This window comes from Rousettus aegyptiacus, unplaced genomic scaffold, assembly GCF_014176215.1.
Source record: "Rousettus aegyptiacus isolate mRouAeg1 unplaced genomic scaffold, mRouAeg1.p scaffold_m13_p_7, whole genome shotgun sequence".
NCBI classification, from domain to species: Eukaryota; Metazoa; Chordata; class Mammalia; order Chiroptera; family Pteropodidae; genus Rousettus; species Rousettus aegyptiacus.
In genome coordinates, this window is record NW_023416310.1 from 70,079,710 (window position 1) to 70,103,432 (window position 23,723).

Genomic DNA, 23,723 nt, shown 5'->3' on the forward strand with positions numbered 1-23,723 from the left:
AGAGCGCGCCGTGCGCCCCAGGCCCCGCGCCCGCACGCTCAGCAGCCGCGGCGGCGACAGGAGTGGCGGCGGGCGGCGGGCCGGGTGGCAGGAATGCGGAACCGGGGCGCGGGCTGAGGCCTCCCAGGATGGCGCAGGGGCGGCGGCCTCAGCGGGCGGCCTGCGTGGGATCCTAGCGCAGTGGGGTGGACACTCCCCGCCCCCGCCCCGGCTCCGGCATCTCGGGCGGGCGACGTCGCTGCCATGGCCAAGGAGCCGCGCAGGGCCCTCCTGGAGCTGCTGCGGCGGCCGGGGAACGCGCACTGCGCCGACTGCGGCGCCCCGGGTAGGTGCGGGCCATGGGGGTGCGGGGCCGCGCGGATGCGGCCCAGGGCGAGCGCGGGCCCCGGCGGGTGCGCCGCGCGGAGGTGCGGACCGGTGGGTGCCCAGCCCAGGTGGATGGGGCCTGGGGCGGGCGCGGGCCCCGGCGGGTGCGGGGCCCGGGGGATGCATCCAGGGGAGGGTACGGTCGCGGGTGTGTGCGCCCAGGGTAGCTGTCGGTCTGGGTGGGTGCCGGTCCGGATGCCAGCCTCGGGGACCGCGGCGGTGCTGCGGCGCCTGCGTGGCTCCGCCGCCGGCGCGCGGCTGGGTCCCCGGCTCGGGCGGGGCGCGGCCCGGAGCGCACCTGCTGGGACCAGGACATCGCCGCCTGTGGACCCCTTGGCCTGTGGCCGTCGCCTCCGCCCCGCTTCTCCCCCCGACCCGGCTGCTTGTCTCACTGTGGCCCGCGGACCGCCGCTGCGTTGCGAAACCGCGGGCTACGCAGAGAAAAGAAAGAGGAAATCGCTCGCGGCGACAGGCTGCCGGGAGCGACGGCGCGAAGCGGCCCGTGGGTGTTTGTGAGTGGGTGTGGGGTCCATCTGGCTCCCCGCCAGCTGGAGGTGGCTGACGTCATGGGCCCCCCTCTGGAACCGCGCGCTCGTGCACCCTGCAGAGAACGGGGAGGGAGCGGCCGCCTCCACGTGGACCCGGCGAGGGCGCCCCTCCCCCAACACAGCCCGCCTGCACCCTGCCCTCCCAGCGAGCTTCTCCCGGACTCTGGTCCTGGGGGCCCTGCTCTGGGTGCTCTCTGGGGCGCCAGCGTCCTGGGGTGCTCCCCCTCCCTTTCTGGGGCTACTTGTCCTGGGATTGGCGGGCAAAGGGATGGGCAGGGCTGTGCTGGGCCAGCAGGGGTGGGGCCGGCGCAGCCTCTAGAGGCTCACCTGCTCAGGTCCCCAGCATGGAGGGTGGCCCCACCCCAGGGCTGCCACTCAGATGCCCCAGGGACTCTCACTGGGGGGGAGGGGGCTCCCATCTCGAACCTCCCAGAACAAAGCCAACACACACGGAGTGGCCAAGGTCCCCAGAAGGAAAGTAGGAAGACCCTGCATTTGTCCTGGGACAGTCCCCAGATGGGTCCCCATCCCCTGTTCTCCCTTCTCGCCCACCCCTGGGCTGGGAGGGGTCTCCGGCAGTCCCAGGCGCTGTGAAGCTGTTGGTCAGTTGCAGCGTGGCCACATGGGGCCACACAAGGAGCTCAAGTGTCCCACAGGGGAGGCAGTGATGGGCTTTTCCAGAAGCTGAGTGTGCTGAGGTGGCCTCTGCCCAGGCCTCCTGAGGGGGGCGGGGCGGGAGGGGCATCTCTGTTGCCTCGCCTCAGGGTACTGCTCTTGGCAGGGGTCCAGCTCTCCACAGACTGCCTGTGGCCCCCTCTCCGGCCTGTTTGCACTTGTCGGGAAGGCTGGAGCGGTGGCAGGAAGGGCAGCCGCTCTGCTCAGGCCTGGCCTGGGGCGGCGGCGGGGGGTGAGGGGCTGGCCCTGTCCCTCTCCTTCCTGGCCACTGCCCAGGAGTGGCTTCTCCAGCTGTCTGGGTCCCTCCAGCCTGGCACGGGGACAGGGGTCTTCCTTGGTGTGGTGGGCCCGCCCTGCCGCCATGGCCTGCCCAGCACCCCGCTCCAGGGGCCGTCGCCCATGGCGAGCTCCGGCCGAGCCCCCGGTTCTCAGTCCCGTGACGCCCGCATCTCGCTGTCTACCTCACAGGCAGCCTGTGGAGCAGGCAACGTACGCCTGTCGCCTGCATTGTACAGCCGGGGGACTGAGGCTGGCGTAGAGGACGTGGTGCCTCAGACGCAGCCCGGCCTGCTCCACCGTGCACCTCCCGGCCTTCGCCCCCATGCCCGGAGTGTCGGCCGGCGGCCGCGGCCCTGCCTGCCCACGAGGGCCCAGTGGAGCACCCACCCACGGGCTCTGCTTCTCAGCTGACGCCCTGCTGGGCTGTGCCACTGGGGCCTCCAGGCCCTGCTGTGGCCCAGACGGGCAGCCGGGGCCCACACTGGCGTTGATGGGGGTGAGGGGGGCTGCGTGATGCAGGCGTCGGCACACCCCTGATGCCAGCCGGGACCTGGGCAGCGCTGGCCAGCTGGCCTGCGAGGGCTGCGGGCGGGGGCAGGCGAGGACCCCTGCAGCCCCAGGACCTGCTGCGGACCCCCCACTGTTTGCCGCAATGGCGGGCTCCCCCGTGCCTTGTCTCATGGCCTCCCAGAGAGCTTTCTCCCGTCACAGGCCGGGGTGGGGTGGGCGGGGAGGGAGGAAACGGCGCCTCCAGACTTCCTCCGAGTCGCCTCCCTAGGTGGGACGGGCGACAGTCTCCCCTTGAGCCTCAGTGCTGAGGGGCGTGGGGGCCCGAACCACCCCCTCTCTCCCGTTTCTGTTCGCCTTTCCCGCGTGTGTCGGGCGCGCGCGCTCATTTCAGCGCTGACGGTGAGTGTTTCTGAGCAGAGGTCGGGGTGACGCCGCGGGACGCGCCCTCGGCTACCAGGGGACCTAGGGGGCCACCGCTCTCCTCGCGGTCACGGTCTCCGGGGGCCGCCGCCCCCTCAGCACTGACGCGGAGCCCCCGGGCGCACGTGCGGCGTCCCCGCCGTCCTCCCCGACTCTCGTCCTGTAAAGCGGGACCTCCTCGCCCCTCGGCGACACCCCCGCGCGCCCCCAGCCGGGCCCCATGTGAGCGGCGCACACGGCGCGTGTCCTTCCGTGACTGGCTGGCCTCGCTCGGCGCACTGTCCTCCGGGTGTGTCCGAGCTGCAGCAGGTGGCAGAGTCCCGTCCCCTTTGGGAAAAAACGCGATATGATTGACAGGTAACGTGGTAGGAGCCCCTGGGGTACAGCACAGCGGCTTGGTGTTTGAATGCGCCGGGCCTGGGACGCGCCGGCCCGGGAAGCGTCCACCACCGCGCTCAGCGACGAGCCTCTCTGGTCCCGGGAACCTCGGCCCCGCGCGCCCCGCGGAGCTCCTGCGGCGGCCCGGTCAGTCCCCAGGCCCGCTCGCCTGGTCGCCGGAAGTGGGCGCCTTCGGACCCCCTTCTCTGTTTCCTGCCCCCTCCGTTCTCTCATCTGCGAGTTTGGGGGTGTTCGTTTGTTTGTTCTTAGACCCCACATCCGGTGCTTGTCTTCCTCTGACTTACGTCCCTGAGCATAATGTCCTCGAGGCCCATCCGCGCGGCCCGCACGGCCGGATCACGCCCCGATGTGTCTGTGCCGCACTCGGCGACCGCCACCCGCCCACGGACGCTCAGCCGCGGCCCCGGCCGGGCCGTCCTCAGTGACGCTGCGGCGAATATGGGCTGCGGACGGCTTCGTTGGTGTTTTCTAGCGTTTTCGTTTTCTCTGGATAAATTCCCAGGAGTGGGGGTGCTGGGTCTCCCGGGAGCTGTGGTCTCCTGCTGCCCTCCACGGCCTCCGACAGCGACAGCGGGGGAGGCGCCCTGCGCTGCACCTCCGCCCCGCCCGCCGGTTCTCGTCCTGTCCTTCTGACGATGGCCCTGACGACGGCCGCTCTGGCGGGTGTGGGCAGGCGTCGCACTGTGGCTTCCGGCGGCGTCTCCCTGACGGGCGGTGGTGTCGAGCTCCCTTCCAGGGTCTGTTGGCCATTCGGATGTGTTTGGGAAAATGTTCAGATTCTCTGCCCATGTTTTAATTAGATTTTTTTTCCTTGTTGAGTTGCATGAATTCTCGATCCGTTTTGGACATCAACGCCTTATCAGATACAGATACTTTCTCCCGTTCGGCCTGTTGTCTTTTCACTTGTGGACGGTTTCCTTTGCTGTGCAGAAGCCTCTTCGTGTGATGTGGTCCCACTTTATTTCTGCTTTCGGGGTCAAATCCAAAAAACCATTGCCGAGACCGATGTCCGGCAGCTCCCCGCCAGGTTCTCTCCTAGGAGTCTGATTGTTCCAGGTCTCAGGCTCAAGTTTTCCACCCGTTCGGGGTTGATTCTGTGTTTGGTGTGACACGGTCCAGTTTCATTCTCGGGCACGAGGTTGCCCAGTCCGGCCAGCACCCCTGACTGACGAGAACCCCCTCTCCCTGCCACGTGTCCTCGGGCCTCCGTCGCAGGCTGACTGACAGCCCGGCGTGGCTTTACTTCTGGGCTCTTCCGCCGGGGCCATCCTGTTTCGGTTACTCACACAGTCTGGAATCAGGCAGTCTGATACCTCGGGCTTCATTCTTTCTCGAGTTTGCTTTGGCTGTTCGAGCTCTTGTGTGATTCCATACAAATTTTAAGATGCTCTGTTCCATTTCTGTGAAAACTGCCGTGAGAGTTTTGACGGGGATGGCACTGAATCTCTGCTGGCCCCGGGTGGTGTGGACACCTCAACGGTGTTAACTTTTCCAGTTACGAGCATGGAATATCTTTCCATTTCTCGGCATCATAGTCAATGTCTTTCTTCGGTGTTTTATAGTTTTCAGTGCATAGGTCTTCGACCTCAATGGATAAGTTTATTCCTAGGTATTTTATTATTTTTGTTGCAATTACACATGGATTGTTTTCTTAATTGCTCTTTCCAGTAGTTTATTAGATAGTTTGTAGAAACACGAGTGATTTTCATGTGCTGAATTTGTACCCCGTAACTCTACCGGATTCGTTAATTAGTCCTAACAGTTTTTTGGGGGAGCCTTGACGGTTTTCTATACGTATAGCACCATCTCGTCTGCAAATAGTGACAGTTTTACTTCTTCTCTATGGTTCGGGTGCTTTTCATTTCTTGCTCTTGCCTGGCTGCCCTGCCTAGGACTTCCGGCCCCGCGGCGGGTGGCAGCGGTGGGAGCGGGCGTCCGTGTCTCGTTCCCGATCGCAGAGGAAAAGCTTTTCGTTTTTCTCCGTCGAGTGTGATGTTGGCCGAGGGCTCGTCCTGCGCGGCCTTTGCTGTGTCAATGTGCGCTCCCTCCGTGCGCACTTTGCCGAGAGCTCTTCTCGTAGACGGAAGCTGGATTTTGTGAAATGCTTTTCCTGCATCTATCGAGACGATCCTATGATTTTTATCCTTCGTTTTGTTAATGTGGCGAATCACACCGGTTGGTTTGTGGCTGTCGAACCATCTTTGCATCCCTGGGCTAGATCCCACTTGGTCACGGCCTATGACCTTCGTAATTATTATTGAAATCAGTTCGTTAATATTTTGGTGAGGATTTTTACATCTCTGTTCATCAGGGACATCGGTCTGTAATTGTCTTGTGTTATCCTGGTCTGGCTTTGCTATCAGGACAATGCTGGCCTTGTAAATGAGTTTGGAAGTGTTGCCGCCTCTTCTATGTTTTTGGAAGAGTATAAGAAAGATTGCCATTAATTCTTCTTTAAATGTTCGGTAGTGTTCCCCAGTGAAGGACTTCTGTTTATGGAGAGGTTTTCGATTACCAATTCTTTCTCCTTACTGGTAATCAGGCTGCTCCGATTTTCTGTTTCTTTATGATTCAGTCTTGGGAGATTGTGTGTTTCCAGGAACTCACGCATTCTCCTAGGTTGTCCAGTTTGTTGGTGTGTGAACGTCCACAGTAGTCTCTCACACCTCTTTATTTTACGGTATCAGTCGTAACATTGCTTTTATTAATTTGTGTCTTCTCTCTTTTTTTTCTTGGTGAGCTAGCTAAAGATTTGTCAACTTTGTTTATCTTTTCAAAAGACCAACACTTAGTTTCATTGATCGTTCCATCGTTTTATTAGTTTTATGTCATTTATTCCCACTCCGATCTTTGCCGTTTCCTTCTTCGCACTAACTCTGGGCTCCATTTGTTCCTTTGATTCCAGTCCCTTGAGCTGTAGAGTCGGTTTATCTGAGATCTTTCTTGTTTCCTGACGCAGTTCTAACTATGACCTTCCCCCTCGGAACTGCTTTTTCCGCATTCCTTAAGTTTTGATATGCTGTACTTCCATTTACATTTTTCTCAAGGTAGTTAACATTTTTCTCCCTTTGATCTATTGATTGTTCAGTAGCACGTGGTTTAAGCTGCATATATTTGTGAATTTTCTAGTTTTTATCTTCTAATTGATTTCTAGTTTCATACCATTGAGGTCAGAAAATTTATCTGATGTGGTTTTAATCTTTTAAAACTTTTTAAGACTCTTTTTGTGGCCTAATATATGATTTATCCTGGAGAATATTCCATACGTGCTGGAGAAAACTGTGTGTTAATTCGCTTTTTGGTGAGACGTTCTGTTTGTGACTGTTAGATCCGTCCGGTCTCTCACCCTTCGCGGCCAGAGCTTTCCCACTGATCTCTGTCCGATGGTTCATCCACTGACGAAGCGAGGTAGTCCAGTCCCCACTATTATTGTATTGCTGTCTGATTCTCTGTTTAGATATGCTCATATTTGACTTACATGTTTAGGTGCTCCTGTGTTGGGAGCATAAATATTTATAAATGTTACATCCTCTCATATGACTCGCTTCTCCATCACTGTGTAATGACCCCTTGTTTCTTATTACGGTCTCTGTCTCGAAGTCTGTTTTGTCTGATAGACGCACGGCTACCCGAGCTTCTCTTGGTTCCCACTTCCTTCCTTTTTAAAGGCTGGATGCTGTTCCACTGTGTGGTAGGGTCGCATTTTACTTCTCCGTTCATCCACTGACGGACGCTCGAGTTGCTTCCATGTCTTAGCTCCTGGGACTAACGCTGCCGTAAGCGCAAAGAACGCTGCTATGTACAAATGTCTTTTCACAGCCCTGCCTTGGGTTCTTGTGGGTCTATGGCCAGAAGTGCGATTTCTGGATCATATGGTTATCGCATTGGTAATTTTTTTGAAGACCACACTGTTTTCCATGGCGGCTGCACCATTTTCTGTTCCCGCCTAAAGTGCACAAGGGTTCCAGTTTCTGTGTGTCTTCACCAACACCAGTTTTCTGTTTCGTTTTGTTTTAAATAGTAGCCATCCTAATGCATGTGAGGTGCTATCTCGGTGTGGTTTTGATTTACATCTCCCAAATGATTAGTGATGTTGAGTATCTTTTCATGTGCTTATTGGCTGTTTGTAGCTTTCTTTAGAAAAATGTCTATTCAAGTCCTTTTCTCATTTTTCAATCATATCATTTGTTTGTTTTATTGTGGTTTTTAGGAGTTTTCTATATATTCTGGCTATTAATTCTTTATCAGATATAGGACTTGCAAATGTTGCCTTTTTACTCTGTGGCTAGTGTCTTCTGCACAAAAATTTAAAATTTCTCATAAAGGCTAATTCGTGCATTTTTTCTTCTGTAGCTGTTCCTTTGGTGTTACGGCCAAGAAATTACTGACAGATCCAATGCTGTGAAGCTTTTGTCCTATGTTTTCTTCTAGACATTTTGCTGTTTTTAGGTCTTAGGTTCAGATCCATTCTGAGTTAGTTTTCGTATATGCTGTTAGGCGAGGGTTCTGTTTCGTTCTCTGTGTGTGGACATCCAGTTGCCCCAGCGCTATTTGTTGAAAAGACTCTTCTTTCCCCAATGAATGGTCTTGGCGCCCTGTCAGAAACCACGTGCCTGCGCATGCAGAAGCCCATGCCGGCCTCTCTGTCCCGCTGCACTGGTCTCTACGTCCGTCTGAATGCGGCACCACACTGTCTGGATGACTGTACCTTTGTAGCAGGTTTTGAAAGCACGAGGCGTGAGTCCTCCAGCTTAGTCCCTGTCTTTCAAGGCTGTTTGGGCTAGCCCGGATCCCTTGCAAGTCCGTCTGAATTTTAAGATGGGTTTCTGTATTTCTGCGGAAGGTGCCCCTGGGATTTTGATGGGGATCGCACTGACTGTGTGGACCACTCTTGGTAATATAGATATTGTAACACTGTCAGGGCCTCCAACCCACGGACGTGAGGTGCGCTTCCGTTTATTCATATTGTCTTTAATTTCTTCCGGCAGCGTGTTGTAGTTTCATTGCGTTCCTTCTTCGTTAAGGTAATTCCTAAGTTTCGTATTGTTTTTGATGCTATTATAAATCCAGAAAAATTTTCGCATTTCCTTTTCGGATCATTCATTGTTAATGTATAGAAACGCAACTGAATTTTGCATGTTGACTTCGTACCCTGCTACATTGCTGAATTTATTCATTCCTTACAACAGTCTTTTATGGAATCTTCAGGATTTTCTACATAAAGAAATAGTATCTACTTCTTCCTTTCCAATTTAGATTGCTTTTCTTTCTTTTCATTTTTTTTTCCGCTTTTTGCCTAATTGCTATGGCTAGAATTTCAGTATTAAGTGGAATGGAAGTGGCGGAGGTAAACGCCCTCGCCTCGTTCCTGCTGTTAGGGGAGCGTCTCCCAGGCGTCCACGGCGCCGTATTCGCTGGGGGCTTTTCGCACATGGCCGTCACGATGCGGAGCTGGGTTCCTGCTCTTTCTGTGTTGAGTGTTTCCGTGAAAGAGCGTCGAGTCTTGTCAAACGCTTTTCCTGTGTGGACCGAGTTGTGCGCCTGGGCGCTTCCTCCTCGTCCTGTTCATGTGGTCATTGCACGGGTCAGTTTTCGTGTGGAGCCGCCCTCGCATCCAGAACCGAATCGCGCTCAGTCGCGCTCTGCGACCCTTCGGTGCGGCCGGCCAGTGCTGGCTGAGGATTTCTCGTGAGTGTTCGTTAGGGTCGCCGGTCTGCAGACTGCTTCGCTCGCAAGTGGCTTCATCCCGCTTTAGTGTTAGGGTCACGCTGGCCTCGTAGAGCGAGTTAGGAAGTGTGTCCTCCTCCTCGAGTTTCCGAATGAGCTGAGAAGCATTGGTGTCAGTTTTTCCTGAACTGTTTGGTCGCATTCCCCAGCGCAGCCGTGAGGTCCAGGCCTTTTCTCTGTCGAGAGGTTTTTGATTCAATGTCCTCACCACTTACAGGTCCATTCAGATTGTCTGTTTCTTCACGATTAATCCTGGTCCATGCTGCGCTTCTAGGAACTCGTTGGGTTCATCTCCGCCATCCGCCGCGCTGGCACACAGCTGCCCGAGGGGCCCCCTTCCAGTCCTTTCTGTTTCTGTGGAATTGGTAGCTATGTCCCCACTCTCATTCCTGATTTTAGGAAATTGAGTCTTCTCTCTCTCTCTTTTTTTTTTTTTTGGTCCATCTAGCTAAAGTTTTCTCAATTTGTTGATCTTTTCGAAGAATCGGCTTTAAGTTTTATAGATTTTCTCTATTGCTTTTCTGTTCTCTATTCTCTATTTCATTTATCTCTGCTCTAATCTTCATTATTTCCTTTCTTCTGCTGGCTCTGGGTTTAACTTGTTCTTCTCTTTCCAGTTCCTTAGGTTGTAAGTTAGGTCGTTGCCGTGAACGTTCTTCTTGTTCTTTCTTCGGCGTGAGCCTTTCGCCCAGGAATCTCCCCCTCGGCCCCGCTCCTTTTGCGTCCCGCAGGTCTGCTATGCTGCATTTTCGTTTTCTAAGCAAGAATTTTCCGGCGTTCGCGGCCGGCCACGTGCCGCCTCGCGGAGTCCCCCCCACCCCCGCCGCGTGGCTGTGCGGCTGGCCGTCCGCGGCGGGCCGTGTCGCCCGCAGGAAGGCCCGAGCCTCTCTCGCAGGGCAGGCAGCTCCGCTGGGCGCAGCGTCCCGGCCCCGGGGGTCTGGGCGGCTCTGCGGGGCGTGGGGCCCTCGGGTGACCGGCGTTTCCGCGGTTGTCCTCGGCCTCCCAGCTGCCGGGGCGGGGGGGCATCTGCTCGCACCCCACTCCCCACTCGGGGGGGGGGGTCCCTGGTGCGTGACACGTCTCCTCCCCCTCCCTCTCTCCTCGCCGCTCCCGAGAGTCACCGTCTTACCGTCTTTGGCGTTTGACCGTTCGATGGCGATGGTGTCCGGTGGGCCTCGAGTTCATTGAGCTCGTCCGGTGTTTGCGTTCACTTCTTTCATCAAACTTGGGAGTTTTCTGCCGTTATTTCTTCACGCGCTCTCCCTGTCCTGTCCGCCCCTCCTTCTGGGACCCCGCGGTGCTCCCGCAGGTCCCCTGGGCGGGGTCCCTGTCTCCGGCCTTTCCCTGCCTCGCAGCCCGCTCCGATCCGCCCGTGCATCCCTCTGGTGAACCTTCCAGTTCAGTCGCTGTCCTCTCTGGGTTCCTTTGGGTCTTCCCGCCCGTTTCCTGACGCCCGCGTCCTGTTCCCGTGGTGGTTTCCCCTCTGCGCAGGGCCCCTCAGCTCCGGGCGCGTCTCCCGAGGCTGCGTGTGGCATCTGCGCTGTCTCTTTCAGGGACGGATTCCTTTTATCAGTTTTTCCTTTGAAAGGCTAATTTCCTGTTCCTTTGCATTGTGATCCTTTGCCGAACACTGGACTTTTGAATCTGATCATGTGGTGACTCCGGGAATCAGATTCTCCCCGTGCCGCTGGGTGATGGGCCCGTCGGGCCTGCTCCAGCCCAGAGTCCAGCAGGGAGGCCGGACCAGCGGAGGAGGCGGAGGCCCGGGAGGCGGGGCCGCGCTGTGGGGCGGGCGCCGGTGCCCGCTCCCCCTGCTGTAGCTGCCCGAGCCGCTGGCACCGCCGGAACTTGGCCTTGGGAAGGGCCAAGGTCTGGCGCTGGCCGCAGGCCTCTGCCAACCCACAGTTCCACCGACAGGATACACCGCACACCCTCCCCCGCCTTGCTGGGCCTTGGCCAGAGGGACACACCTGTTCTGCCTGGCTCAGCCCCACCTGCCTCACCTGCCCAAGCCCCTGGAAACGGAGAGGGGGTGAGTCACCTTGGGGTGCCCCGGGAGGAGGCGGGGCAGAGGCGTGGATGGAGGCCAGTGACAACCAGGGACTCTGGGGAGGGCCAGAGGGAGCTGGTGGCCTGGGCGGATCTGCCCTGAGGGGCAGGCACTGTCACCTGCTCAGGGTGGCACCTGGGCCGCCCCTGTATCTGTGGCACCTGGGCCGCCCCTGTATCTGTGGGGCTGGGGCAGGGGTGTATATGGAAACTCAGGCCTGGCCCCTGTCCCACCCCCGCTGTGACTGCACGGTGCCTGTCCACTCACCTGGACCAGCCTGTGCCCTTGGGCACCCCGGGGGCCCATGGGTGCGCGTGCTGACCTCGTGGTCTGTCCTGGGGGAGCTCAGGCCCTGGAGACCGACTCTGGCCCATCGGACAGGGCGTTCCGGAGCCCTGGGCGCCCACGCGGGGACTGGAGGGGAGGGGCAGGCCTGCGTGCGGGGGTGCGGCTGGGGTGCAGCCTGGGACCAGGGTGTGGGGCTCCTGCGGGACATAGGGGGTCTCGGCCCCCCGCCTGCTCTCCCACACCGAGGGGGCTCTGCGTTCAGGATGTGGGGTTTTGTCTACAGGTGGACACGGCACGCCTCCTCCCTCTCTCCCGGCTCTGAGTGGGGGCTGTGATGGGGGGCTGTGATGGGGGGCTCGCGCACAGGTGGCCAGACCTGACTGTGCCCCAGTGGCCCACGGAGGAAGCGCACCGCTGCAGCCTGGCCAGCCCGCCCCCTCTGCCTCGGGCACCTCCTCTCAGCCTCCGTCCTTGTCCTGCGCCTCACCCCCGCGTCACACACGCTCACACATGGTCCTCGGCCACAAGGTCGAGGCGGCAGGGCCTGGAGCCTGCAGCCCCAGGCTCGCAGCGGGCGGGAAGGCCACACCTTCCCAAGGTCAGCTCCTCCGGCTCGCTTTGCCCAGCCGCGCCGCGCCCACTGCTGGCCGGGCCTGGACTGGCCGCCTGGCCTCCGGCACTTCCCGCTTGTCCCCCAGCGCCCAGCACTTCTGCTCGCCTCCTCCCGGCAGGCCTCCCCCTGCAGCCACCAGCCCCGGGCACCTCCGCGGTGGCCTTCGCCTTGGCGCGGTGCGAAGCCCTCTGCGTGCGGGTGGCGGGGGGCTCTCCCAGGCGGCCCCAGGCCTTCGTGAGGGCTGGACGAGGGCAGGGTGCAGGGCGAGGCCGAACTCTGCCTCCCCCACCAACCCCAGGGGGAGCTCAGGAGGGGGACGGAGGGCGGGTGGACAGGCTGTCACCTCTGGGGGTGACCAATGGGCGTCCTCATCAGCCTGGGCCCCAAGCTGGGCTCCCGTGGGCCCTGGCTGACTGTACACGTCCAGGAAGGTGGGTCAGGGAAGGCACTGGGCCCCGGGAGATGGTCCACGGTCTGATCCCAGCCCTGCCACTGTGTGACCTCAGGCAACTGTCCGACCCCCTCTGGGCTTCATCTGCCGTACCCTGTGGGAGGCGGCTGGCTGCTCGCAGAGGGGGCCATGGGGGCGGCGTGAGGCAGCGTGGCGTGGTCAGTCACCGGCCCCGAGGACGAGGGGGGAATCGCGTGGCCTGGGGGGTCTGGGGGTGCCCGTGGCGCTCCTGTGCTTCCGGCCCCTCTGCCAGGCCTCTGGGGGTGCCCGGGAGAGTGTGGCTGCTGGGCCGGGCCGGGGGCAGGCCCTGCGGGGGAGGGCCGGACGCCCCGTTTTCCTGCTCCCCCGGCCTCAGGGACGCGCAGGGGTCACAGCCCGCCAGCTTCTGAAAGCCCACTTCATCGGGGCGTGATTTACGGGCAGAGAAACACGCGCCCTGAGTGGCCAGCAGGGGAAGTGGCCGCGGCCACGGCCCCAGGTGGAGTGTCCGGTGACCACCTGGGTCACCGTGACGGCCGCCGGGGGCATCTGTGGCCGAGAGTCTGCTCGGGTGTTTTTCCCGCTCTTGTAACTGGGGCGTTTGGCGTCTTGTTGCTGAGTGTGAATAATTCCGTGTGCTCCGCGCACGGCTCCGTTCCCGGCTGTGCAGTCACGTTTCCCCGCGTGCGGCTGGCGCTCCCCTTCCCTCGGCCAGCGTCTTCCAAGGCGGATGTTTAAAAGCCTCCGACGAGGTCACTTTACCGCTTTTTCTTTTAACGCGGGCTCTGCTTTGGGGTTACAGCTCAGACGCTTTTGCCTAGCCCAAGGCCAGAAAGATTTTTCTCCTGTTTTGTTTTGTGGGGGGCGGAGCTTTGTGGCTTTAGGGCGGCGAGAGACTTGTGGGGGGCGGGTCTGGGTCCAGGCGGGGCGTCCGCCCCATCCAGCACCACAGGCCGCTGACCTGCCCCGCACGGGGTCCCCGGTGCCCCCCGTCCTGAGGCCGCGGCCCCGCATGGGGTCCCCGGTGCCCCCGTCCTGACGGCTGCGGCCCCGCACGGGGTCCCCGGTGCCCCCCCGTCCTGACGGCCGCGGCCCTGCACCGGGTCCCCAGGCCCAGCAGCAGGCCCGTCGCCGTCGCCAGAGCCGCGTGCTGTGTCGGGCTCCCCGCAGCGACGTGCGAGTTTCGGAATCCGCTGGCCGATGTGCGTTTCGGGGACGGCGCTGCTGGCATTCCGGCTCAGGTCCACGCCCCCCCCCCCCCCCCCGCAGGCTCACCGCGCGGAGAGCTCGTGTCTTCCCAGTGCCGCGCCTCGCGACTTGCTCTCTCTCTCCACGTGTTTCTCGGCAACGTCTCGTAGCTTCCAGGGTGCTGTTTTCCACACCTCTTGTCCTATTTACCCCTAAATTTCATATTTTTATGCTATTTTAAATGGTGTTTAAGATTTTTTAATTGTAGTAAGTACATGTAACAAAATTGACCATTTTACTCACTTTTTAAGTATACAGTTTAGTAGTTTTAAGAATACTCACATTATCACGCAAGAATTCCTCGAGGTAAATGGTACTTTTAAATGCGTTATTTCCGCTCGCTTGTTGCTGGTGTACAGAAATGCAGTCGATCTCTGCGTATTTATCTCGTGTCCTGCAACCTTGCTCGTCAGTCCTAGCAGCGTTTCTCTGGAATCCATCGGACTTTCTGCGTAACCACGTTGTGCGTGAGCAAGGGCAGGTCCGTGTCTTCTCCGCCGATCTAGATGTCCCGTCGCCCTGACCGCGGGGGGCACAGCCAGCCCTCCTCCCTGGGGTGACGTCAGCCGCAGGCAGTTCGCGGACGCCCCGTGTCAAGTTAGGGGCCTTCCCCTCTGTTCCTAGTTCTCTAAGAATTTTTATCAGGATATTTCACTTTGTCAAATGCTTTTCCTGCATCTATTTTACCAGTCCTGGTTTTTCTTGTTTAATCTATAAACGTTGTGAATTACACTGAGTGACTTTTCAGATGTTAAGCCAGCCTTGCACTCCTGGTATAAACCCACGAGTCATGATTTTTGTATTTTTTATATATCTTTAGATGTGCGGGGGTGCCCCCCAGTCGGTGGTCAGGTGGTCTGAGGTGAGGCAGACGGGGAGGTGCTGGCCAGGCGTCCTGGGGTGCAGTGCCTGGGGGGACAGCCCCTGGGCTGCCAGTGTCTGTGAGAAGCCCCTCGAGTGTCCTAACAGGAATTCGGTGTGATGTCTGCCTTACAAGTGTGGCTCCGGCTTCTGGTGGACTGTGGGCTAGACAAGCAGGGGGACTCAGGGGAGTAAGTCGGAAGCCAGGAGTGGACAGATGGGTGCCGGGCGGATAGATGTGCTAGTGGGGCCTGTCCTGTCCCCCTTCCCCCCTCCCCGCTGGGGGGGCCCCCAGAACCAAGGCTCTGAGGCGTCCTGGTCTCTGGGCTGCCCTTAGCCTGCGGGCCTTGGTGAGAACCATGGATTCAGCCAGCCCCAGGACAGGGAGGGGGCTGGGCAGCGGCTCCTGGTGACCTCAGAGTGCCAGCCTCTGTGTCCCCATGTGTGGGGGAGCTTCCCCTGCCCCTCCACCCCAGACCCGCCAAGCCCCGTCCCGCCCCGGCGGGCCCCACCCCATAGACAGCCGAGCCCACGCGCCCCGCCGGCCACAGGAGGCCGAACTGCGTGTGCCCACAGAGCCCCTGGGATGACGTGGCTGCTTTTCTCCCGAAACCGCTCTGTTCCGAGTGCCACTGAGAAGCTGTGTGTCCTGGGCCGGCGACCTGCCCCCCGGCCTCTGCTCCCTGCACTAGACCATAGAACAGTCACACCCTTCCGGACGGGGGCTGGACGCCGCGGGCCAGGCTGGGTGGAGAGCGCACCGCAGGGACCGGCCAGGACCGGCCAGGACTGGGCCCTCTGGCTGATGCTGACCCTTGGTCTCCCTACACCCTGCAGGAGGCGACCTGGGCCCAGGGCCTGGCGGGTGCCCTCGGGGACTGTGAGGCTGGGGCGGGGGGGGCAGGTGCTTAGCCTGCCGCCTGCACACCCCCACACACTCACCTTTGCACACCCTACACTCACGCACAGCGCACGGCCGCGTGGCCTGTGGCCTGGGCGCTTGGTGTCTGAGGACGGGCTCAGACCTCCTGGCACCGGGGCGAGTCCTCTGGGGTCCTCGAAGGGCCAGGGCTGGTCCTCGGGAGGGCAGGGGTGGCCTGTGGTGGCTCATGTGTGGGCACGGCCACCTCCCAGCCCTGTCCGATCGCAGAGGAATGCGTCCACCCAGACGCAGGGCCTGGACGCCTGGCCCCTCTGGCCACAGGGCCTGCAGGGCGGGTCCATGCCGGCCCGCAGGGCGCGGGGCGGCAGTGGCTGGTTCTGGCCATGGCTTCCCCGGGGCTCCCAGGAAGCCCGCCCAGGCTGCGGCCTCAGCTGAGCATGTTGAGTTAAACCTACCCGGTCGGGGGGGCGGTTCTGTGGGGTCTGCTGAGGACGTGGTGACCGCGTGGCTGTGCGGGGGGCACGGCCCGCCCGCCCCGGGGGGCCGCGTCCGCTGGGATTGGCGGTGTGGTTCCCACGCGCGCCCCGCGTGGGCAGGACGGCTTTCGCGCGGCTCGGCTGCGTCACGGGCGTCTGCCTCTAACTTTCAGACGCACTGGAAGCCGGGACGGTCGCCCGGGGCGTCCCCACCGCGCCCGGCAGGGGGCGCTGGCCACGCGCTGGCCGCGCTGCAGCGGAGTCGCCGCCACCCGGTGCCCCCCACGGCCGCGGCGTGTCCCCGTGGTGTCCAGGGGAGTCCGTCCCAGGGCGCTGGGCAGGGCCCTGCGTGGGCGCACAGAGCGGCGACCTCAGGGACCTCTCTGCCAGGCCCCCACTGCGCAGGTGGGGGACGGAGGCCAGAGAAGGGCCCGTGGGGCTGGGGCTCCCAGCATGACCCGGCCGTGCACCGCCTGCCGCTGACCGGCTGGCCTTTGCCTTCCAGATCCTGACTGGGCCTCCTACACCCTTGGGGTGTTCATCTGCCTGAGCTGCTCCGGGATCCACCGCAACATCCCCCAGGTCAGCAAGGTCAAGTCCATCCGCCTGGACACCTGGGAGGAGGCCCAAGTAGAGGTACGGCCTGCGGGGGTGAGGGGGGACCCAGCAGCTCTGTGGGCCCCCGGGGCCCAGCCCAGCCCTGGACGGCTCTGCACCCCTGGTGCCCTGGGCTCCGGGCCCTGAGGCTGGGGGCGGGGGCCTCGGGCACTGGGGGCCCCCCTGTGTGGCTGCCTGCCCACCGCCCGCAGGGGGCAGCCGCAGAGCCAGATGGCGGAGGGCCCCTCCCTCCGACCCCTGCACCGCAGCTCCCGGGCCTTGGTCCAGGCACTGTGTTCAAGGCAGCCGCACGGAGTGTGCGCTGGAGACACTTCTCAGTTTGAGAGTTTTATTGCCAGTCCTCGTGGGCCGTGAGGGTAGCAAGAGCCGAGCCCCCTACCCCCCACCTGGCCCAGGTGCGTGGAGTCCTCACTGCAGGGGGGCTGGCAAGGTCGCCGGCCCCGAGAAGGTCTTGGACCGCAGACGGCAGGGATGGACCCAGGGGCGGTAAAGGGTGGTGATGGGGGTGGCGGGGGGGCCTGCGGCCAGGTGCAGCGGGCCGGGGTCGGGGCGGGGCCGGGGGAGCCGCTTCTAGACGAGGGACGCGGGCCGGGGACAGGGACGGGACCGGCACACCACCCGGCAGAGGCGGGGCGCGGCTGCGGGCCAGCGGGCAGAGCGCCCGGGAGCAAAGGCCGCCAGCTGCTCGAGACTCCGCCGCAGGGACGAGGGTGGCAGGGGGCACCGTAGCTGTGGGAAGGAAGGTGGCACCTTGATTGGGGGCGGCCGTGGGGACAGGGGCGTCCGAGGCTGGTGACCCCTGTGCACTGTCCTCACCTGAGGGCAAGTAGTTCACACTCCCTCGGTAACCTTGGTGGCATCGGCCTCCCCGGGGGTGTGTGAGGGATGCAGAGTCCCGGGCCCCCGGGCCCGCCTGAGGCAGAGTCTGCATCAGCGAGGCTGCTCTGTGCGAGGGCCAGTCCCTGGGTGCTGTGCGAAGCGCCCTAAGCCCAGCCGGCCCGGTGGGACACAGGCCGAAGCCGGCTCCACCCCGTGCCCCCGCCACCCCGGCCAGGAATGGCACGCGCGCTGTGACTGACACTGGCGTGACCCCAGGTCGGGAGCCCTTGCCGTCTCCCCGCCCGCGCTGACGCGGTCCGCACAGACGGGCTAGTGCCAGCCCGGCCCTGGCGGGCGCTGCACGTCCTCTGTCCCGTCTGGTCCTCTGTCCCGTCCCTACGACAAAGGTGACTTCAGGCTTGGCCTACAGGGCGCCGGGCCCCACACTAAGGGTCTGTCCAGCTTCCCTCTGAGTCTGTGGAGGGGGCCCCTGCGGCCCTCCGGCTCCTGGGCCGGGGCTCAGCGGGGGGTCCACGGGCCACCGTGCTCCCGGCCCCAGGGGGCGGAAAGCTGGCCCTGGCGGCGGCCCCGCCCCAGGGTCCTCCCTGCCCGTGTTTCTGTCCTGCTCTCCACGGCTGTGAGGACTTCGCGCTCCCCCGGGACCTCTTTGCAGAGACCCGGCCTCACAGAGACGGGGCCCACATGCCACAGTCACCGTTCAGAGGCCACAATGAGCCCTCCGTGTGTGCCGAGATGTGCAGCCGTCACCATGGTTGATTTTAGGACATTTCTGTCACCTGGAAAGAGCTGCCGCCTGGCTTCAGGGCTGAGCAGCCGGCAGGCGGCTCGTCCCGGACGCTTGGGGCTCTGCTGCGAGCTCCCCGTGGCCGCTCCCTGCAGGGGCCCTGAGCTGGCTGTGCCCGGCGCGCTGCGGCCTTCTCACAAGGGCCAAGCAGGACCCGCGGTATGGCTGGGCCCATCCCGCACTGGGTGATGGGGTCGCCTGCGCACCAGGACGCGCCACGTCCCGCGTGGCTTTGGCCGGTCCGCAGAGGACGCCCGGTCCCTTGCTGTGGCCGCGCACTCGTCCTGTGCGGAGTCTCACCAGCCCCCCGCCCCCCGACAGACACGGGCAGGACTCGTCCCCTCCCACCATGACCCCGGGCCAGTGAGCAGCCTCCCCGACACGCCACCATCACGTACAAAGGGGGTTCGTGGGAGCCCCTGAAGTGCACCGTCAGAGGTCACTGTGACTCGGCAAGCCCCGGGCAGACGCCCTCGGGGCTGCTCCCAGTCTCCGTGGGCGCCTTCCCCGGGCCCTGCCCCGCCGGCTCAAGGCCACCCTGCCTGCCGAGGACGAGGCGGGGCGTTTTCTTGCCCTGAATGAGACCAGGCGTCACGGCGATGTCTTTGGTCGTGTGGCTTCCTTGCCCGTTGCTGGTCCCTTCCAGTCCCTTAGGGTGCGGCGGAGCGGGCGGCGCCCTCTGGGTGGGGACTGGAGGTGTCCCCGGGCGCCTGCGACCCTGCTGTGGCGGCCGCACAGTGGAAACTTCATGCTTTGTAGTCATCAGCTCTTCCTTTTGTGGTTTCAGGGTTTACAGCTAACTTAGACGGCTCTCTCTGCCCAGGGTGGTTTTGACTCAGAACCGCCTTACTGAGGCCCGTTCCCACGCCGCCCGACTCACCCTTCAGAGCGCGCAGTGGGGTCGCAGGCCGCGCAGCCGGTGCCACCATCCAGTTTCAGAATAGTTTCACGTCATGGAACAAACCGCTCCCTCGGCAGCCACACCCCAGGGCCTCCCTCCCCCCGGGACCCAGCCCACCCCCCTGGTATCCGGCCTCGCCCTGGACCCAGTCCTCCACTGGCCCCGAGCCGCCCACCAGCACCAGCCCCGCCGAAAGCCGGGGGCCTGGGTGCCCGTCGTGGACGCGTCACGGCGGCGGGGCCCGCAGGTGTGGCCACCGGCGCCTGGGCCCTCGTGGCGGCTCATTACATCACAGCAGGCGCCTGGTCCCCGTCGTGGCCGCGTCTCGTGTGCCCAGCGCAGGCACCCCCTCCCCCGCCACTGCGCGGGCCGCCGCCGTGAACGCGCGTGTGCAGCCGTCTGCGCGGGCGCGTGGCCTCCCCTCTGGGCCGCAGCGGCCCTGGGGCCTCGCGGTGGCCGCTTTCCCAGGGCGCCACACGCCGCTGGCAGCGCGTGGGGGTTCGGGGCCCCTGCGCCCCGCGCTCGTCCCACACGTGCTGCGGCCTTTGACCTCGGCGGCCGCGAGCGGCACCCGGCGTCTCGCTGTGGACGTGACGCGCCTCTCGGTGGCCGAGGGCGTCGGGCAGCCTCCCGGGTGCCCGTGGGCGCCTGCGTGGGACGCGCGTGTTCAGAGCCCGCTCCCGCTCCCCAGCGCGCCATCTCCTCGCTGCCGGGAGGGGTGGGCGTCGTCCGGGCCCCTCCGCGCTCCGCACGCGAGGCCCGTGCCGGCGCGTTGTTTGTGAACGTTCCTCACTCTGCGGCTGTCTTTCGGTTTTCTTCTTTCAATTACGTTTTTCAAATACAAAAAGTGCCGTTCCTGGTCCGAAGGCGCTGTCCAGGTAAGCTTCCACCATCGCGGTGAAATGCCTGTGGCGTACATACAATTCATCATTTTACAGTGAACGATTCGAGGCATTGGGCACTTTCACCGTGTCCTGCAGCCACCCCCGGCGAGGTTCCAGAACATCTCCGTGCCCCCTGAGGCGGCCCCTCCCGCACCCCCAGAAACCACCCCTCTGCCTCTGGTCCCCGCGGGGCAGCCTGTTGTGGACATTTTGTACAGATAGAATCACATGATACATGCATGACCTGTGTGTGTGGCTTCATGTCGCCTCATGTGTGTGAGGTTCACCCCATCTCCTCGCTTTCTCGGGGTGCCCCCGGACGCACAGGAGCAACCGTTGCTTTCCGTCCCGCGTGGAGTCCCCCGTGGAGTCCCGCCTGGCGTCCCGCGTGGCGTTTGCCGTCTGTCTGCGTCGAGGGCCGTCAGTTGCTGCCGGGCCGCTGTCCCTGCTCTCGGGCCTGCGTCCAGGGCACGCCCTGTGTCTGGCACACAGCCCGGGCCCCCTGAGTGAGAAGCCAGGCCGCTGTGTGAGGCAGCATGGGGCGTTTCTGGTGGGGGACAGCAGGGTGACCGCTGTCTCGGGGCGGCTGCGGGGCTGCACCTGGGGCACCGCCCGGAGGACGTGGCCCTCTCCGCAGCCTCTCCAGGGCCCCCGCCTGCTGGGGCAGGCAGGTCCATCCCTCCCAAGGTTCCGCGGACAGGAGGGTGGGACTTCCCGCCCCCGGCGCTCAGGCGCGCTGCCCGCTCACCGTGTCCTCTCTCCGGCAGCTCCTGGCCTCCCAGGGGAACAGCGCTGCGAAGGCCGCGTACGAGTCCAGCGTGCCACCCTTCTACTACCGGCCCACGCCCTCCGACTGCCAGTGAGTGACGGGGCCGTCGGGCGCCGGGGAACGGCGCGGGGGCCCGGGGTCCCTCCCGGCCGGGCTCGGGGCCGAGGGCGGGGCAAGGGGGGCCACACCACCCACGCACCTGGGTCCCACCCCAGGGCCACCCGGCCGCACCAGCCTCCCTGCCGGGGTCTGGTTCTCGGCGTGGGGCTGGGGCCAGGGAGGGGCAGACGGTCTGCTGTCTGCAGCTCCCGCCGGGGCCCCAGGCCTCACTATGAACCGGCAAGGCCGGGCAACCACCCCGAGACGTGAGGGTCTCCCCCACCGCAAGCTGTTCTGTGAGCCCGCGTCCCGCCCATCGGAGCCTGCGACATGGGCAGACTGGCCCACCGGCCTGTGTCCCTGTCAGGATGCGCGGCAGGTCCTTGACGTCCTGGTCCCTGAGACGTGCCCCTTGCGGCGTGTGTGGTCAGGGCCCCGCCAGATGACCGGGCATCTCCCAGGCAGGCCCTGCCTTCCAGAAGCTTTCACTGGGTGAAGGTTCTTGGGAGCCAGCCTGACACGTCCCCACACGCAGCAGACACGCAGGCCGGGCCCCGAGGAGCCCTACCAGGCGGTGAGGCCTGGGGCGTCGGGGGCGCCCAGGCTCACTGCAGCGCTGTGCATGGTGTGGGTGGGTGCGGGCGCGAAGCCCGTGCCCTGCAGAAGGCAGGGGTGGCGGCAGAGGTGCGCTGTGGGGCGCGGACCCCGCGTGCACACTTCACAGGGCTCTGTGCAGGGCAGGCCTGCAGCGGCCCCAGCGGGCAGGGGCCCGGGGGTCTCCGTGACCCCAGCTGTGGAGTGGGCGTCATGGGGACGGAGCGAGGTGCGGGGAGGCCTGTGGCCTAGCTGGCCCAGGAGGGTCCCCCGCACACGGTGGTCCCTGCCCTCCCCCGTCTGAGGCTCTGAGGCCCCGTGACGGGACCCTTTTTAGCTGGCTGGCTCCTTAGGGGGGCCGGGGCCCAAACTTCCTGTGTCGCTGTGTCACCCCAGGGCCCTGAGTGTCGAGCCTGACGCGGGGCGAGGCAGTCACACTGGCCCCTCTCACTTCCTGTGTCCCGGGCGGCGGCGGGGCCCTGGCTCGGAGGTGCGGAGAGCAGCCCAGCTTCCTGACAGCGCGGCCGCTTGGTGCCCCCTCTCCCCGGGCCCCGGGGGTGTCCTAGAGCAGGGGTCCCTGACACCTGGGCTGGGGCTGGTCGGTGGCCTGTTAGGACCCGGGCCGCACAGCAGGAGGTGAGCGCTGGGCGGGCGAGTGAAGCCGCAGCCGCCCCCAGCGCCGGCCTCACCGCCTCAGCTCCGCCTCAGGTCCTCGGGCGCTGGACACTCACAGGAGCCCGGGCCCTGGTGCCACCAGCCGCTGCCCTGAGCACACAGGCCCCGCCCCGGCCCCCAGTGGGCAGCGTGGCTGTGGTGCTGCTGCCTACGGCCCTGGGGACAAAGCGCCACACAGCAGCAGCTCACAGGACAGCCCGTTGTCCCCGGGCCAGGAGGCCGTGAGCGCAGGTCAGTCCTGGCCCCTCTGGGGCGCGTGGACGCCGCCTTCTCCCGCGTCCTCGTGCGGCCGGCCCTCCACGCCTTGTGTCCAGGTTTCCCATGGGTCAGGACACCAGGTCGGGGGCCGGCCTGCCTGGGATGACCCCGTCTTTACTCATGGGCCTGCGCCAGTCCGTTTCCGAGTTGGGGCCAATCCGAGGGCATGGGGTTTGGGGCTCCAGCGTGACATTGGGCGAGGGGGACACAGTTCAACCCATAACAGCCTCAGAATCACACGGATGGACGATGGGTCCCCGGGGCACAGGGTGGGCGGGGATGAGTGCCAAGCGTGAGGACGCTGTGTCCCCACTGTGGTTCTAGAGTCGAAAGGAGCTGCCCAGGCTCCCTGCTCACTGGGGAGCAGGGAAAAGCGAGGTGCCACAGGGTCACCTCCCCAGGGGGCACGGCCGCCCTGACCTCCGGACAGGGTGTCCTGAGACTCTCCACTCGGAGGATGGTCAGGTCCAGACCGAGCGGGGGCAGCCGAGGGAGATGGGGCCACTTCGGCAGGTGCCCACAGGAGGCAGTGTGGGAGTTGGTCACCCCACACACCTGGCCACCCCCTGCCCTCCCAGCTCTGCGAGGCAGCAGCCTGCCTACACCCGTCCCAGCCCTGGTCTGCTCTGGGTTGAGGGGTCCCACCTTGACCCCAAGCCCCGATGGGGGGTGGCGGGGGCTGTGAGGCCTGTCCCCACGGTGACCTAGGGGCTCAGGATAACCCTGCCAAGCGGGATGAGGACCCCCTCCTCCCCCACCTGTCATGCTTGCTTCCCGGGCCTCCAGAGGCTGCTTCTGGAAGCATCTGTGCCAGGCCTTGGTGTTCCAGACAGAAATGGGGCAGGAGGGGCTGAGGCCCTGCGGGGGGGTGGGGGAGACACCCCCAGAGACAGGCCACGTTGTTGCCCAGGCCGTGAAGGGGCCTCATTCGCATTTGGAGTAGAGAATCTCGAATGGGTTGGGCAGCCCAGAGTCCAATACCGGTGTCCTCGTAAGAGGCGGGAGAGGGTCACCCAGGGACGCCAGGGAGGCCACGAGAAGGGGAGGCAGACCGAAGCGTGCGGCCGCACACCGGAGGCCGGCAGCCCAGGAGCGGGGGAACCGCGGATGCCAGGGCTCCTGGTGGGGGGAGGTGGCCCGTGTGCGGTGACGAGTCATGGCAGCCCAGGGCTGGGGTCCCCAGAGCCTCCGCTGAGGGTGGGCCCTGCCGCGGGGACGGGATCGGCCCCATCGTGCCTGGCGCTGGGCACAGCGTCCTGGCTGGCAGCAGCTGGTGTGCAGCCAGAGGGTTCCCGTCCCACCTGGCTTGTCCTTGCCTGGGCACAAGGAAGCATGAGGCCACGCCCATCCTCGACCTGGGGCTGGCAGCCCGGGCGCCGTCGCCCAGAGCGGGAGGGGCGGCCCGTGCCAAGGCCCAGTGCACGTCTGCATGGCGTCGGCTTAAATTTACGTGGGTCAGAGAGAAACAAAGGCCACGCGGCCCTCTGTGGTCGAGATCTTGGCGCCTCAGCTGACGGTGATGCCACCG

At 63.7% G+C, this 23,723-nt stretch overlaps 1 protein-coding gene across 2 annotated transcripts in view; it reads left to right on the forward strand.

Annotated features, from left to right (window-relative positions):
- The first annotated feature begins 40 nt into the window (after nucleotides 1-40).
- The window catches only part of ADAP1 (ArfGAP with dual PH domains 1), a 36,913-nt gene continuing 13,230 nt past the window's right edge, over nucleotides 41-23,723 (forward strand). Inside the window, exons 1-3 of one of the 2 annotated variants that reach the window (XM_016119091.2) lie at nucleotides 41-325; nucleotides 16,279-16,409; nucleotides 20,568-20,659. In XM_016119091.2, the coding sequence (XP_015974577.2) occupies nucleotides 244-325; nucleotides 16,279-16,409; nucleotides 20,568-20,659 (305 nt within the window). In that variant the 5' untranslated portion in view covers nucleotides 41-243. The remainder of the gene's footprint in view (nucleotides 326-16,278; nucleotides 16,410-20,567; nucleotides 20,660-23,723) is intronic. The other variant, XM_036225092.1, reaches the window with a different exon arrangement.